Genomic DNA, 16,987 nt, shown 5'->3' on the forward strand with positions numbered 1-16,987 from the left:
TCTGACCAATCTCAGAGCAATCAAAAGGGTGACATGTATTCCTGTTTTCTTTATCCAAGAAAACAACTCATGCTTTGTAGCCACTGATCCTCCTTGTTAAGTGGACTAAACCAAGAGCATGTCATCCATGACCATTTGCTCCTCAGACTAGAAGAGCATCTCGCCGAATCTTCAGGAAATAAGTTGAGTTCTGATGTAAGGAATCTTAAATAATATGTAAATCCCTTTTTTTCTGTGTGTATTCTTGATTTGGTTACTGTCTGCTTTTTTTTTCTTATTGCTTTCTTTCTTCCACACTTGGAACTCATTTCTGAATTTCCGAGTTTACATTAGTATTGTCGGACATTTGTCCTCGTAATGTTTTTTTCTCGTTCTGTCTACTATAGGGACAATGTTTGCACTGCAGTGACTTACAGAAGCTTGCACCATATTTATTAGATGATTTATTTATCCATTTACAGATGCTTACTGGAGTTTGAATGCAGAAATATTGTTTTGAAAATGGAAAACATAGCACTGAATCTGGACATTCAGCTGTCATTTCATCAAAATGCACTTCGATTTTATGGAATTTCATTTTTTCCCTGCACTTTGAAAGTGAGTGAGTGAATATGACCGGGATGTATACACACATATACATTCACATATTTACACGCCACAACGGCAGGTGTCCGATACTCTCGGACATGTACTTGATGTTGCCGTTTCATACAGAGGAGGTGGTTGTTCTTTAGCGAGATTGTTCTGAATGTTCTAGTGTTACTGAATTTAGACTATTGTGTGATGTGAGCGTGTGAACAAGACTTGGTTGGACTTGGATGTGTTTCAGCAGTATTGAGTGAAAGCCTAATTCAGAACATTTACAGTTTGATCATAGAAATAGGTAGGTTCATATTACATTAACAAACACCTTGACTCACAGGTTGGATCTGGATTTTGCCACAAATACATATAGTACAAAACAAATGACTGGGTTTTTTTTCTTATATTAGGTTGTTCTTGATTTTTAGGATATAAACAATTAAAGAGTTTTGGAATTCAACGATAAGAGCATCATTTTCATTCTGTGTTTTACAGTTACACACATACAGAGATGCACATTCGTCATTATTGCAGCCATATCATATCTGAATGTGGCGCAACCCCTATTAATTATCACTTCAAAATGTAAAGGACAGAGACATGATGTACTGTACTGTTTAACAGCCCTTTACTGAATAAGACTCGATTCCCCCTTTGCATTGTGTATCATTCTGATATCTGTTTGATACTGTAAATATGTATTTGAAAATGCAATCTATTTTTATAATTTGTTTGAATAATAATGTGTTGAATGAGATCCTCTCACTGTGTTGAAATGACTTACTGTTTCAATTAGGCGAGTTGCGAAAAAAAGTTGTTTGAAATCAAGTCCTTTTTTTGCTTTATATTTTTTTTCTTTTCGGTTGGAATTTTTTCATGGTTTTTACCTGTTAGAAAAACAGATGGCTGTTGCAATATTGAAACATGTTATTAAAAAAATACAATACAGGTACCCTAGACTTTATTGTGTTTGCTCGCGGTCTCCTGGCTTCCAGCGTACCTGTCTGAATTCATACACGCATTGGAGTCTATTTTAATCATGTGTAATCAATGTCGAGGCATAGCAATCAAGCGTTTCCCGTCAGCTTTCAACCCCCGGAAAAACAGCAGGAAGCAAAAAAGGTGTTCTTTGTTCTGTATTTTTATCAAAAGGTTTCTTTTCAATAAATTATTTCCGGCTAGATCATTTTTGTATGAAAGTGACAGGATGAAATTGCACCAGAGTATTTATTATCATTTCATGTTATTATGTCTTTCCCACTGTTATGTATCTAATTCTGATTCTTTTGTTAGATATTAAGTCGTCATTCATTCCAAGAGATGTCTATGAGCTTTAAAGATGTCTATGAGCTTTAGTGGATCCAAGTGCTCATATCAATAATAATTTGAAGGGTATCAATTCTCTATTCTTCAATTCTTCAATTCCTAGTACTAAAAAATACCTTGGAGATAATAATGGGGGAGAACTGAAAGTGTGAAGAGGAAGCAATTCATTGTGTGGAAGAAAATACACCAGGTAATACTTCAACTCCCATTGGTGGGAAAGCAAGGCACAAGTGTGTGTGTGTGTGTGTGTGTGTGTAAGGGAGTGTATACATGTTTTTGTGTTCAGATTAAAAGGGTCTTCTGTAAGAAGCAAGAAAGGTCCACCACTAAGCCGGCGTGAAGGGGAAAGTTTCCAAATACAAAAGTTTGATCCAAGCAGTCAGAGTGCCAGGCCTCAAATCGGATTTGGGAAATTAATCCGGATCGGGAGCAAGTGTGAACAAACAAAGTGTAGTGGGGCTTGAACCAGTCTCTCTCCGGGAGTATGTCATCTCTCGAGGTCCAAATACCGCTCTATAAACTGGAGGATAGAGTCGTCAAAGCTGTGTGAGTGTATTTAAGTGACAAACAGCCAGTTCTGTTCTGAGGAGGGCCACATGAAAGGAGCAGATGTACAGTGTGTTCTGGAATTCCTGCTGGGCTTTTAGTGGCTTTAAAGTGAACCGTGATTAAATGTTATAGGAGTTTAAAACTCTAAAAACCAATCATTATTATGCATTAATCTTGATTCACATGCTTGATTGAAGTAAATAGAAATGTTCTTGTGTGTATTTATATAACATATATACATACAAATTATATATACTGTATATATATTTTAGTGGCTTTTCAAATGTGGCCTAATGGTTAGAGAGTTAGACTTGTAACCCAAAGGTCGCAGGTTTGAGTCTCGGTGCTGGCAGGAGTTGTATGTGGGTGGGTAGTGAATGAACAGCGCTCTCTTCCAACCTCAATACCCATGGCTGAAGTGCCCTTGAGCAAGGCACTGAACCCCTAGTTGCTCCCCGGGTGCTGGATATATAGCTGCCCACTGCTCCGGCTGTGTGTTCAGGGTGTGTTCACTTCTCACTGCTGTGTGTGTGCACTTGGATGGGTTAAATGCAGCGCACCAATTCCGAGTATGGGTTACCATACTTGGCAAATGTCATGACTTTCAAAAAGAGTGCTAAATGAAGTGGATACCAACAATCCACTGTAGAAACCAAAACTTGCGTGTCTTCTATAGTTTAACGATGAAGCAGCTCTTCTACTCTGAATCATCACGTCTGGGGTCCGCAGTTCACGTTCTCTGCTGTGCTGAGAGCCCGTCTCGCTTCGTCTGATTAATTCACAGGTTTTGACCAAGCCCAGATTCAACTTTCTGTGACCACAGTTCAAGACAAGCTCCCGCTTTTGATTTTCGATTTCTTTTCATGTCTCCTTTCAGCTCTCCAACAACCCTTAAATGTAGGTCACGTTTTACACTACAGTAGACTATCCATAGTTACAAAAGCACTGCGCACTATGTAGCCTATAGCACGCACATAGTAGCCTATGTAATTATGTTATGGAACAGTCTATAATTAAAGACTGTTATCGCTATTGTAATTATGTTAATGTGCAATGTGGACAATGCATTGTGAAGTGTTTTCTGCATTCCCCAGTATTTTCTCCAGTATTTTTTTACAGCAGACTACAGCTTCAACTGTCTGATAGTTCCAGCAGTAATTACAAAGGTCAGAACTAACTTCACTTTACTGAGCAATTTCTGCAATTACTTTTTTTAATAGATCAGTCTCAAGTTTATTTTTTATCAGAATGAAGTAAAATTAAGTAATTTCTCATCAAGTTCACACAGGTTTAACCACTGGTTAAAGTTTGACCACCAGAAAGTGTCCAAACACTATAACCGCAGTTTACAATAACAATAGACCCAGTTTACAAAACAATAACCACAGTTTAACCATGGCATATCATATTAATGTAACCAATCATAGTATCAACATATTAAACCATGGTTTAGTAGAGTAACCATATAGTTTATCTGTGATATTTGTAGTAAGTCTAGCAACTGCAAGTTTGACATAGGTTTTACTACAGTGAGTATAATTTTAATTATGGTCTTTGCATTTAAACCATAAAGGAAAATCTAAATCATAACTGGTTAGAAAAATGGTTAATTTGTGGTATGTGAAATGTGGTTTCTGCCACAAATTAAGTTACACAGTCATGATTTCTGTAGTTTCACTATAGTAAATGTTTAAACAATGGTTAACTCTCTTAAGGAGGGCCAGCCTGTGGCAGTGTTCCATCTTCTCCAACCCTGACCTGTACAGTATATGCAATGGAGGGCTTATTACTGTCCTTTACTGCCCCTTAGTGTATGTTTGAGGTATTGCAAAACATTAGACAGCTGTAATTCAAAAATTAATGGATCAATCAGAAATGGAATTGTTTATTACTATTAAAAACATACTTTAATGAACAACATTGTGCTGAAACAAAAGTCAAAATCAAGTTCCTACAAAACAAAAAAAAAGTTCAGAGAGCTCAGTCTCCATGCAAAAAGACAGTCAAAAATCTTTAGAAATCACTTGATTATTTGTGCTCTTTTCCTTAAATTGCTAATTCTGTTTATCTTCTGCATCCTCACTGTCATTCTCTCCAGCTGAGTTTCAGTGTCTCAGCTATAAAGGAGAAGATGTGTGTGTCCTCCAGGATGGCTTTAGCGGTGGGTTTCCCGGCTCCATGTCCGCTTCGTGTGTCCACTCTGACCAGCAGTGGCTGGGTTTGCCCGGGGCTGCGGCCCATGCCATGCTGGAGAGTGGCCACATATTTCAAAGTGTGCAGGGGAACTACGCGGTCATCATGATCGGCTGTCAGCAGTAGCATAGCGGGGTATGGGGTCCCGTCTTGAGGGGTCTGAGGAAGGTTATGGAGAGGAGAGTACCTGTGGAGGAAAAGAGCAAAATGTTTTTCACAATATTGCAATTCTACTAAATTTTTGATCAAATAAGTGCAGCCTTGGTGAGCATAAGAGACTTCTTCCAAAAACAATAAAAAATCTTAATGATTCCAAACTTTTGACCAGTAGTTTATGGCTTTCAAAAGACAGGAATCCTTACTTGATGAGCCATTTAAACTGTTCAGGATCATCGGCACAGCCGTAGTCAGTGGTCCAGGCATGACCGATGGTGAATTTGTGGAACTTGAGCATATCCATGACCCCAACCTTAGCTACCGCACAACCGAAGAGCTCGGGCTGTTGGTTTACACATGCCGCTGGAAAAAGAAACACATAGATTACTCTTCTCCTACTGTATACAATGACCAAACACAGTCCACATTTACCAGACACACTGACTCACACACCTGTACTTAAATGAGTGGGCCTAAAAATGTTTTGGATTACTCAGATAGTGCAGCCTGATTTGTCACACTTCACATTTTTAAAGGCCATGTACCTACACTGTGACTAAACATAGGGATCAACATAGACATACTAACCTAGCTAACACATTCAACATAAAGAAGCTTTTTTCAAATGCTTAGTAATTTATTCACCGCCACTGTTTTCAAAACGTTGCACCGCCTACATACATTCATCTTGTTCTGATTGTTACCTCACACCCACACACACCAGTAACCCACAACCAGGTGCAGATGGAATCTGCAAATTTTTTGGCTCAGAATTTCAGGGGAAAATTTTTTCAATTTTCACGGAATGAAAAACATGGTTAGGCACAGTGTTAAGCTGAGCTGAATACAGTCATGATATTCCTGAATGTCCTGAATGGCAAAGGGGTGGGGGGGGGAGAGTTTTCTTCTACATATTTTTTTTTCTGATGTGTAACAAAAATTAATTCAATAATTTTCTAATTTCTTACAGTTTCCCTTCTTATTTTTTAATGCATATTATAGTTATTATAAATTATTTATTTATTTTGCATACTTGAAATTATTTTTTTTTTTATATATATATTATTTTATTCAATTCTATTAATAATAATAATAATTATTATTATTATTATATATTGCCCTTTTGAACTTCAGAACTTATTGATAGCTCAAAGAATAATCATATTTCATGAAATATCTGCTAAACGCACACACAACAGGCTGGAAACTTGTAGAACATTTTGAATGACGTGTTCAATTCTGTGAAAAATCTGAAAACGTTTAAACTGATTCCATGTGACTCCCACGATCAACCACACATGAATTCTGCACAATCCTGCATATACACAACATCTGCACTGACTCAATCCTGTCTCTCCTATGAATAAGACAGAGATTGAAACTGTATTTGCACTGGCAGCTGGTGAGTGCCACCTATCTAACAACTGTATCTCCTACTAAACATGCTGTTTAATGAGAGTGGCAAAGTGTGCTCGCTGCTAAGTCTTTAACTGAGGAGCGAGTGCTTCTTCGTCTCTCACAGATGCTGGTGTGTGCAACTTATGTGAGAAAGCTCTGAGTGTGAATGCCATTGTCATGTTTACTCAACAGATGAGCTAGCTGTGAGTAACAGCACAGATTGCACACATCATTAGAGCCGCACAGCTGCATGTCCATAAGTTTCCATTATAGCACCACTCTAATTTAACCATGTGCAAAGGCGTATGTGTGCTAAGACAGGCAAGTCTTATTGGATGTGTTCTTCATTAGCTGGAGATGATTGTGTCTATCTGCCTTCCTCAGACCACTGATGTCACACTCTTCCAAGAAACTCACCCACGAGCAGGCCGCCGTTTGAAGCTCCGTTGATGGCGATCCGGCTGGCCGTAGTGTATCCCTCCTGGATCAGGTACTCGGCAGCACACTGGAAGTCATCAAAACAGTTCTGCTTGCTTCCAAGAGTGCCAGCTGAAATCAAAAATCTTTCTTAAAGATTTATAGTTTGAAGCAGCACATGTCAGGGTTGGGGAGATGAGGTATTAGGTAATATTAACTTGTTTCTCCTATATACTAAGAATTTTAATATGTGTAAGATACAGCCATAGAAAAAAAATGGAACACTCTACTCATGTAAGGGGTAAAATTAGTCATTTGGCAGTACATGAACAAATTTATTTATTATAATAATTTAAATAATATATCATATGTTGCGGCAAAGTACCAGAAAAGGTTTGCAATATTTGAATGTGGTTAAACTATTGTAACAATCTGGTTTTTCATTTTTAGAAAAAATATAAAAATAAATGATGTAAGAAAAAAGGTTTCTTGGATCCTCGGACTAAACAAACAAAGTCATTATTATTTCCACATTTATCATGTGATATTTTTTATTAAAAGCTGCATGGTGGGGCTTTTCTAAATATATCTGAAACAACCAGGTGTTTAATTTTTTTTTTTTTTTTTTTTTTTTTTTTTTGGTATAACAGATTAGCATTTTTTTCTGAAAGTTTTCAGAAAAAAAAAAATCTAGTTCAGCCCTATACAGGAACTCTGCTTTTCAAACACATAATCCAGACACAGTGATCATCAAACTAGTGACTCAAACAGATACGTCGCTGGTATTAAGTTCACTTTCATGCAAAGTAGTCAGTGACCTTCTGCGAGTTTCAGACCTTCTTTGCAAATGTTGAAGTTGGACTAGTGTTCAAAAAAGTTGACTGACTAATTTGAGCTGCTCTGAATTCAGTTTCAATTCATGCATTCATTCCTTCATTTATCTTTCAAAAGGGCATTAAACACATCTGAGCGTGAATGCAGTGAGGATACCTTTGTGCCAAGTCTGGCCGTACTCTCCTCCTCCTCTGATGTTAGCTACAGCCAGGATCCCACCCAGGTGTCTAATAAAGAGCAGGTATGCAGTACTGCACATATAGACAGAGAAATAATTGGTTATTTTGGTATACTCATCTTTCACATACTCTCTTCCTTTTCCATCCAATTCCATTTGCAATCTTTAGTCAAACACAAACTGAGAGCTTTATACTTACTTATAATATGGCTGAATTGAGTTCTCAAAGCCTCCATAACCATACAGAAATACTGGATGAGAGCGGTCTCTTTCTATGCCACGTGCATGTACCAGGAACATTGGGATCTTTGTGCCATCTTTACTGGGGTAAAACACCTGTAATGCACAAATACTTAAGGTATATTATTACACTGCCAGTCAAAAGTTTTAAATAATTACAATTTTCTAAACTTTTTTTTGAAAGAAGTATATTATGCTCATCATGACTGTGTATATTTGATTAAAATTTAAGTGAAAACATTAATATTGTGAAATTATTACAATTTAAAATAACTGTTTTCTATTTGAATGTATCTTTAAAATGAAATTTAATATTCAGCAGTCATTACTCCGATCTACAGTGTTTTATGACCCTTCAGAAATCATTCTAAATGCTGATTTGCTTAAAATTGTTAATAAGGTTCATGAAACCTTTTTTCATGAAATCATGAAACACTTTATTGCAGGATTCTTTGATGAATACAAAATTTCCACTAAAATATTAAGCAAGATGATAATAACCAAAAATGCTTCTTAAGCACCACATCAGTATATTAAATGATTTCTGAAGGATCATGTTACACTGAAGACTGGAGTAATGAAGCATAAGATACTTTTTTTCATTGGAATTAAAAAAAAAATCATAATTATATCATATTTTTGCTAAGTATTGTACATATTACATATTTGCAGTATTGAAGCTTCCTGTAGCTTGTGATTCATGTGTTTTTTCAGGACAGACTGCAGCCTGACCTGAGTTGTCTGGTAGTCACTCGGGTTGATGCCTTTTACTTCCACCTGCCGGAAGATCGTGGGCTCTGGGTTGGGTTGACTCAGGTTACAGTGGTAGATTATGCCTGAGCAATTAGATATCAAGAATAAAAACACTTTTCTTACTCTGGAAATCTATGTGATCTCCTTTTTACTTCCACAGTGAATGCACATACTGGGGTGTCCTCATACTTTAGGTCATGTAGTGTGTTTTGACATAAATGATGCACACATTTTGATTTTTTAAGTGTGATTACCTGGTGTAGTGAAAGAGGTGAACTTGTAGAAGAAGTCAGGGTGCTTCTTCTTGCAGCTGAGGCCGACTACAGTGCCCACATCTAGCGGCAGGTCTCTGATCAGTTTCCCTGACTGCAGCTCATAGAGCTGTAAGATGTCCTTCACGTCATGCACATAATTCACCAGCAGATAGCGCTGGTTCACACACTCCACAAAGCCTGCAGACAAGATATAAACACCGTCAGGCTGTAGTTCTCTGTTTTTATTGGAAATGAGTTAATGATAGTGTGAGTAAAGAGGAAGTGTGTGTGTGTGTGTGTGTGTGTGTGTGTACGTGCGTGTGTGTGTGGAGGCTTGTGACAGTTTCACCCACAGATGTTGCCTACTGCAGAATACTAAGAAATTTGTTTCCAAAATGTTTTAACCGAAACATTCTATGAGGAAAAATGAAGGGGTAACCGGGGCTAGTTGTCACAAGAGTTACTGTAATTATGAGATAACGGTCCAATTACACAAATGAGTGTTTTTCCTAGCAGTGGTTTTGTATGTTGCTTTCAGCTATATGTTAAAGGTAGTTTTATGTGTTTAACTTTATACTGTTCATAATATATATATATATATACTATTTAATTTCTGCTTAAAGAATTGTGATCTGTATTTTTTCAGAGTAATAACAGTGAAAATGTTTTAAGCTGTTGTTGTTGTTTTGTAATGAAGGCATTAAGGTATGTGTCTAGGGTCTCAAACTAACATTGTTCCACACCTGCCAATGGCCGGTGACTTGAGAAAATTTACTGGCCATAAATATTTCTTTATTTTTTACCATTCATTAAGTATGTGCATTATTTCATTAATAAAAACAAGACAGAGCAAATTGTGGAAGCTTACACAATAACATGAAGCAGCACAACTTTTTTCATGACTTATAATAATAAGAAATGTTTCTTAAGCAGCAGATCAGCAATTCTAAATGATCATGTGACACTGAAGACTGGCGTAATGGCTGCTGAAAATTCAGCTTTGCCTTCACAAAAATTAATGACATTTTAAATATATATAAGAAACAAAAAAAGAAACAGCTTTTTTTAAACTGTAACAATATTTAAATTATATATATATATATATATATATATATATATATATATATATATATATATATATATATATATATATATATATATATATATATATATATATATATATATATAAATAATAACTATTTTTAATATTCATGCAGCCTTGTTGAGCAGGAAAGAGATTTCTTTCAAAAACATCTCAAGCTCTCATCTCTTTTCTTTGCTACCAAACGTTAAACCATAGAGTTTTTATTTTGGTGAAAGGACCAAAAAAAAAAAAATCTCTTTTGAAATGTTTTTCTTTGTTGACAAGAGTGAATAATGTTCTCTTACCAAGAACATCTTTCTCATGCTGGGGGATGAGGGTTTTCCAGTGTGTCTGCTCTGGTTTCTGCAGGTCTATGGTGATAAGGCGGTAACGAGGAGCGTCCAGGTTAGTGCGTAAAGTGAAGACGGTGCCCTCATTGGTGATGTATGTGTACTGTGCTTCAAATGTGTCAACCAGCTTCACCCATGGCAGCAAACCTTGAATAGCATTATTATTAAATTAATAAATTATTTAGCAAGTATGCATTAAAACGATCAAGAGTGACAGTAAAGACATTATTCCAAAACATTTCTATTTCAAAAAAATCCTGAAAAAATGTGTTATAGCTTACACAACAATAATAGGCAGCACAAAATTTTCATGATTGATTATTAATAAGAAGTTTTCTTAAGCAGCATATTAGAATGATTTCTGAAGGATCATGTGACACTGGAGTAACTGCTGCTGAAATTTCAGTCAACAAATTTTTTACTATTTTTAATATTCATGCAGCCATGTTGAGCAGGAAAGAGATTATATATATATATATATATATATATAGAGATTGATTATTGAATATATATATATATATATATATATATATATATATATATATATATATATATACATATATATGTGTGTGTGTTTTTTGTTTTTTTTCTTTGCTATTAGGCATTCCACATGCCAAACATTACCACATGCAAACTGACCTGTGATGCCACTGGGCAGCTGCTGCAGGTCACAGTACCACAGACGGTTCACTGGCTCACAACCCTCGGTGATGGACAGCACTGCATACCTGCCATCGTCAGAGACCTGGGCAGATGAGGAGAAAAAGAGAAACAGTAGAAGGATTGTGTAAGAAAAAGAGAACCACAAAAAAAAGGAGAACAATTAATTTTAGCCTAGGTAATTGTGTCAAATTCTTTATAAATATTTCATCACATTGCATGAATCGTAGGAGCAAATTGCTTCATTTTATCTTCCCAAAAAGTGGGTTTTGTATAAATTTGGTGTTCTCTTACAGTAAGGCTACTCTGCCATTTTGGGTTGTCAGGAAATTCTGCCACCAGGATATCTTCTGATTGGCTTGTGCCAATGACATGATAGTAAAGCTTCTGGTTTAGGTTTGTTGTGGTCTCAGTGCCTAAAATGGACAGAAAAGGAGCAAATCACAGAAAGTCAACATGAACTGCCATTCATAACCTGTGTTACTTCCGTACTGTAGAAGAAGTGTAGAGCAGGAACTGGATTGTGAAAGGTGGGTTTCATGCCACACTGGAAGCACCTTAAGTAATGTCAGTGAAGAAGGAAAGTAGTGTAGTTGGCCATCAGTGTGCACATACCATCAGCTTTGCCATCCTGTCGAGGGTAGCAGTTGTAGAAGATGCCTTTGGCATCATGAGTCCAGGCCAGGCAGCTGAACTTTACCCTCTCCAGAACGTCTTGCAGTTTGGTGAGGTCATCAGCCTTCAGGAAGTGTACAGTCACCCAATCAGAGCCTGCGCTGCTCAGGCCATAGGCAAAATACTCACATTCCTCTGACAGGCGACCCACTGCACATCAGCAAGTAGAAAAAAGACACGAGAATGATCAACAAGCTATGATAAAATACAGATTTGATAATTTAAGCACAAAATTGTCAACTTTAATGGTGCGATTGAAGCTAATGCACTCTAAATGGCAAATATCAATATAAAGAAACGCTGCAAAACAGAGGCATTTGAAAGAGGGTGTGCAAAAGAGTAAGAAAGACAGATAGAAAGAGATCAAAGGAATGAAAGGCAAAAATGAGGAAAGACAGAGCTGTAAATTACAGCAATGTGAAGGATTCTTGGCAGACGTGCTGTTGGGTTTACAGTAATAAAAATCTGTGGGTATTCCTCATAGACAAATATCTTTGTTTATGAACATTAGATTTACAGGCAATGGTTAAAGAAAAAAAATGTTGCCTATGTAAATGTGCAGTTGAATGAATGAATCTGCCTTTGAGCAGTGAGGATACACGTAACTCAAAAATTCCAGCTGTGTATTTTACTGAAGGACACACAGTCCCTCAGGGCTGAAGCTTATCTCCAAACCTGTTCAGCAAAGACATCAATAAACAGTTATAACAGCCACTTCAGGAAAAGACTGAGAAGGGAAAGTAGTCTGGTTTCCCATTTATGCAAATTAGTTGGTGTAAAAATATCTGCAGAGAAAAACTTAAATAGCCAGAAAACTACTGTAAAAATGTACACTTAAATTAGAAAGAGAAAAAATGCATAAATCAAGAGATATACAGACAGGCTGTGATGTTTGTGTGTGTGTATGTGCAGGTTTATATGCTTATGAGAACACAAATGTGTATAATGAAATACAGTAGGTATTACACTTCCTATGTCCTCATAAAACAAATAGCTTAATTTTTTTTTTTTTTTTTTTGAAAATCTAAAAAATCTAAAAGTTTTTTCTGTGATGGGTAGGGTTAGTGTAAGGGAATAGAAAATAGAATAGAAAAACCACTACGCCTATGGAGAGTCCCCATAAACCACAAAAACGTGTGTGTGTGCAGTGTGTGTGTGTGTGTGTTTTTGTATTACTTCTTTTTTTTTTGTTATGCAATCCCGTGCATCTCAAGAGCTCCACAAATAGAAAGACCTAAACTCTCACCTTAGATATTTACCAGTTTTATGTATATAATATTTTGGAAATTCATTTTACTTAGTATAATTTTTTTCCTGCACTCCATATACGTATTAATGTATTTATAGAAATAGTTTTTCATGTGCTCATTAAATACACTTATTTATTTATAGAATCCAAATGTTTATTTGTATTGTATGTTTTAAAAGTCTACATTCTTTCATTTTAATTAGTATAATTGTTATTATGCCCTCCTTTATTATCATTATTCTCCAAATTTATAGTTTTTGTTTGTTTGTTTTTGTAGTTTGAATACAGATTTCTTGTCTCTTTTTAAACAGGAGTGAAATCTGTCAAGACTTGTAAGGAAAGGATAAAAGAAAAGAGGCAAGAAAAGATTGAAAAGGAAAAACTACAATAGGATGTTAGTGTAAGTGAATTATAGATGCGTGTAAATGTATTTTGAATCAATCAATCAATCAAACTCACTTTTGAGAGCCACAGTTCCATCCTCTGAGAGAGTGTTTGGGTCAAAGAACACAGATGCAGGACTGTTTAAAGAGTCCTGCACATAGAGCACATTCTGGTTCTGCAGACCCTCGTTATGAGAATAGAAATATCTACAATAGAATGTTGATTAAATGTATTTCATTTCACTTATTTAAGTATAAGATGGTATAAGCATTGCACAAGGTTACATTTTATGTCTTGTGTTATTTTTAAAGTGCATTTATTGGATTAGACGTTTTTTTAATGTAAAATATTTTATGAATGTAAAAAAAGTTTGTCGCTTTGAAAACTTTGTGCAATCGGCCTGGGCTGTATTTGGTGTTGTCTGTTTGATCTGATCGCTACCTGTTTCCTCTCTTGTAAGGACAGCTGTATTTGGGGTAGTTGTAGAGCTCCGTGAGGCGCTGGTGAAACCGCTCTTTGACTGTACACTGTTCCAGGAATGGCATGGTCAACTTATTCTGCTCTTCAACAAACATCTGCAGGGTGGGTGAGGGACACTGTTAAAATGGTCGTTTTCATGCACACAGAGAACTTGTTTATATGTAAATTTTTCTACACATTTCTTTGTTCCAGTTATGTGGGCCAAAGGTGGAGACCAGGAAACAAAACAGGGTGAGCCTAAAAATACGACGTGCATGGTGGTATGGATTGTTTACCTTGTCCGATAAGAAAGAGAAAGTCGTTTTAGCTCACGAAAGCTTGTAACTGTCTTGTTATGTCAGTATTGCAGTAAAAGGATGCTGCAGGGACATTTATTGTCAATCGAACCCATTTATTTACGTAAACGTTAATATTTTAATAATTTAACAACACATTTGCATGTTCATGGTTCTCTGATGTAAGTTAATGGTCACATGAGCAGAATATATATATATACATTTTTTTTAAATATTGCTTAAGCAGATGTTTTGAGTAGTTTATTATTTTAAAAATAGTAATTCATATTAATTTTACATTTTGATGATTTTATTAATTATTGCCTTAGTCTGAAAAACCTTGCTGTAATTTCTTGTAATGCAAATATGCTGGTGAACCAAGGATGATACAGAATTTGGTTAATGGTGCTTAAACTAATTGGTTCAGTCTTTACAGCATTTTTATTGCAAACTTGGCTGGATAGGGTTTAGAAAGCATTATTTTCCCTCTTTGAAACCAGGAATAAATCCTATTAACATTAATGTAGGTCTGAGATTGGGAAGAATTTGTATGTGATTTGCATTTGTAGCAGAATTTATGGTTATGAACAGAGAAAAATCTGATTATGAACAACGTTAAATAATTATGTATGTTATATATTGGCACTACATTTTTGCTTACATTCAGTACAGTACAATAGTACCAGTGTTTTTGGACTCTATATTGACAACTGCTGGCCTGGATTCATGAAGTTAGTATACAAACTTGGCTGTTTTTATCTACAGTGGATATTCTTGGTTTGAGTTTTAATGATTTTTTTGTGCTTTGTGGTGGTTCATGCTGGGAAGCGACTGACTGTGGCATTAGTCAATTGCGTGAGCTAGTCATGGTATGTCGACATCACAGTGCCCATGAGGGGGACACCTGCTTTATGCAGAATAAAATATTTTTCTAAGACTAATACTATATGTATGGAGGAAAACTGTGATTATATATCATTACTGTTTATTTTATTGTAGCCAACTTTTTTAGTTTGCAAAAAATTACTGAGTGCACCTTTAAGGAGAGACAGTGGCTGATGGGACCTTCTTTAAATGCATTTTTGTTGATCAAATGCCAACATTGATCAAGCATTTTCATAAAGGGACTAAAGCCTTATTCGAATGGTAATTGTTTCTCATGGGGGCGTAAGGTAATTTTAACATTTACAGGGCTAGTTGGTGATTTTTATTGCTGGCTGACTACAGAACGCTGGTGTTTTTCTCCCACCACCTGCAAAAATTTCCCAGCTGATTTTTTTTTTTTTTTTTTTTGGATAAGCACCAAGTTCATGTTGTTTGTTAATTTACAGTAATTTCACCCGAATCCACATCTCTGTGGAGTTGATAAGAAGGGATCAATACGAAAGTCGTTTTGTACATTTTTTTTTTTTTTTTGACCCTGGCAAAGCACCACACAAATGAAAGAATTCCTATTTAAATATGAATTCTTAAATTTCCCTGGCAATAACAGCTGACAATCATGTGACTGACCATGCAAATGTATTTTTACAGATGTCGACATGAGAAACAATTACCATCCGAATATGACTTGAGTCTTATTTTATTAGTGTGTAGTAATTTAAATGAAAGCATAACAGAAGTCATTGAGAGGTTGCCTGGTGAGAAGTGCACATTTACCAACATTGTGTGGGTGACCCAAGTTTAAATCGTCTACCAGCCCTCCCTCTTCTTCCCATCATTTCCTGTCACTCCTCCACTATCCTATTCCATTAATGATGAAAAGCCCACTGACGTAAAAAAAAAAAAATCCATCATGATATAAAAGGGGGTCACGTGTGCGGTCACCTTAGTCTCCTCACTATCAGGGTCCTCCAGCCAGTGGTATGGATCTGGAACCTTTACTCCATGATAATCATCCACCTTTGAAACAAAACACCAAAGTTAGGAGCAGCAGGCATGTCTGCACTGGAAGAAAATGGAAACAAGACACATTCGGTTTCCAGGTAGTTGCGTATCTAGTAAACCAGGCCTTAAGGCAAACCCACGCTGTAAAGAAACTAATGCAATCAGCTACCATATGCAACTTCTGACACATAACCACTAGATAAAAACACAGACACCCCTAAACTCCACCACTCTTATGATACATGACAAAAGCTTGTTTGTTGTTCCAGTCAGTCTTTCCTGTCCGCAGTTTGTGCATGTCATCTTAGAGAAAGAAGAAGAGCAGACAAATGAATGAAAGACTAGATGTGCAAAACCACAAGTAAAAGTACCACTGACCTTACTGTCATCCCTCCGTGCTTCAGGGTATTTGAAAGCCATGCTGGGTGTATTTTGATAAGGTTTTTTTTTTTAATTCTGTGTATATTTGTCCGTATGCTTCAGGCCCGGGTGAGTCAAAAGTGAAAGTGAAATTAAACATGGCTCGCTCTCTCTCTCTCTCTCTCTCTCTCTCTCTCTCTCTCTCTCTCTCTCTCTCTCTCTCTCTCTCTCTCTCTCTCTCTCTCTCTCTCTCTCTCTCTCTCTCTCTCTCTCTCTCTCTCTCTCTCTCTCTCTCTCTCTCTCTCTCTCTCTCTCTCTTCTGATTACACAACCAGGCAGCTCTTCAGGCAGGAAATGATTTCACACTGGATTGGTCAACCCAAAGTGGGAGGTGTTAGAATCTCACAAAGTTCAGATATTGTTGTGCTGTGCTCTATAATGTTTTTGTAGGAATTTCAACATTTTTTCTCAGTTCTTAAAGGTGCACTTGTTACTTATTAAAAAAGTTTTTACACAAAGAAATTAGAAGTATAAAAAAGGTAAAAAATAAAAATGTAAGATATATGTAAAATGATTAACAGTACAGTACATTTCAGCCATATCAGAGCGTAATACATGAAGTGGGTCACCCTATGGAGGCAGCAGATATTTGACTAGTTTGAGATTATCAGCATCGGCCAAAACCATGTCCGCTTTGTCGAAT

The 16,987-nt window shown here is 36.4% G+C and overlaps 1 protein-coding gene across 1 annotated transcript; it reads right to left on the reverse strand.

Moving 5' to 3' along the window:
* Positions 1-4,314: 4,314 nt before the first annotated feature.
* On the reverse strand, positions 4,315-16,461 carry LOC109088040 (prolyl endopeptidase-like). The gene is made up of 15 exons (XM_042777144.1): positions 16,303-16,461; positions 15,865-15,939; positions 13,724-13,857; positions 13,358-13,488; positions 11,590-11,799; positions 11,269-11,390; positions 10,954-11,059; positions 10,270-10,461; positions 8,881-9,078; positions 8,606-8,709; positions 7,833-7,969; positions 7,612-7,706; positions 6,622-6,753; positions 5,013-5,169; positions 4,315-4,837 (listed from the first exon to the last, which is right to left on the reverse strand). Exons 1-15 carry the CDS (start codon positions 16,342-16,344, stop codon positions 4,543-4,545), a joined length of 2,130 nt encoding a protein of 709 aa, XP_042633078.1. The 5' UTR covers positions 16,345-16,461; the 3' UTR covers positions 4,315-4,542.
* Between the last annotated feature and the right edge of the window lie 526 nt (positions 16,462-16,987).

The sequence above is a fragment of the Cyprinus carpio genome, chromosome A19, assembly GCF_018340385.1.
Source record: "Cyprinus carpio isolate SPL01 chromosome A19, ASM1834038v1, whole genome shotgun sequence".
Classification (NCBI taxonomy): Eukaryota; Metazoa; Chordata; class Actinopteri; order Cypriniformes; family Cyprinidae; genus Cyprinus; species Cyprinus carpio.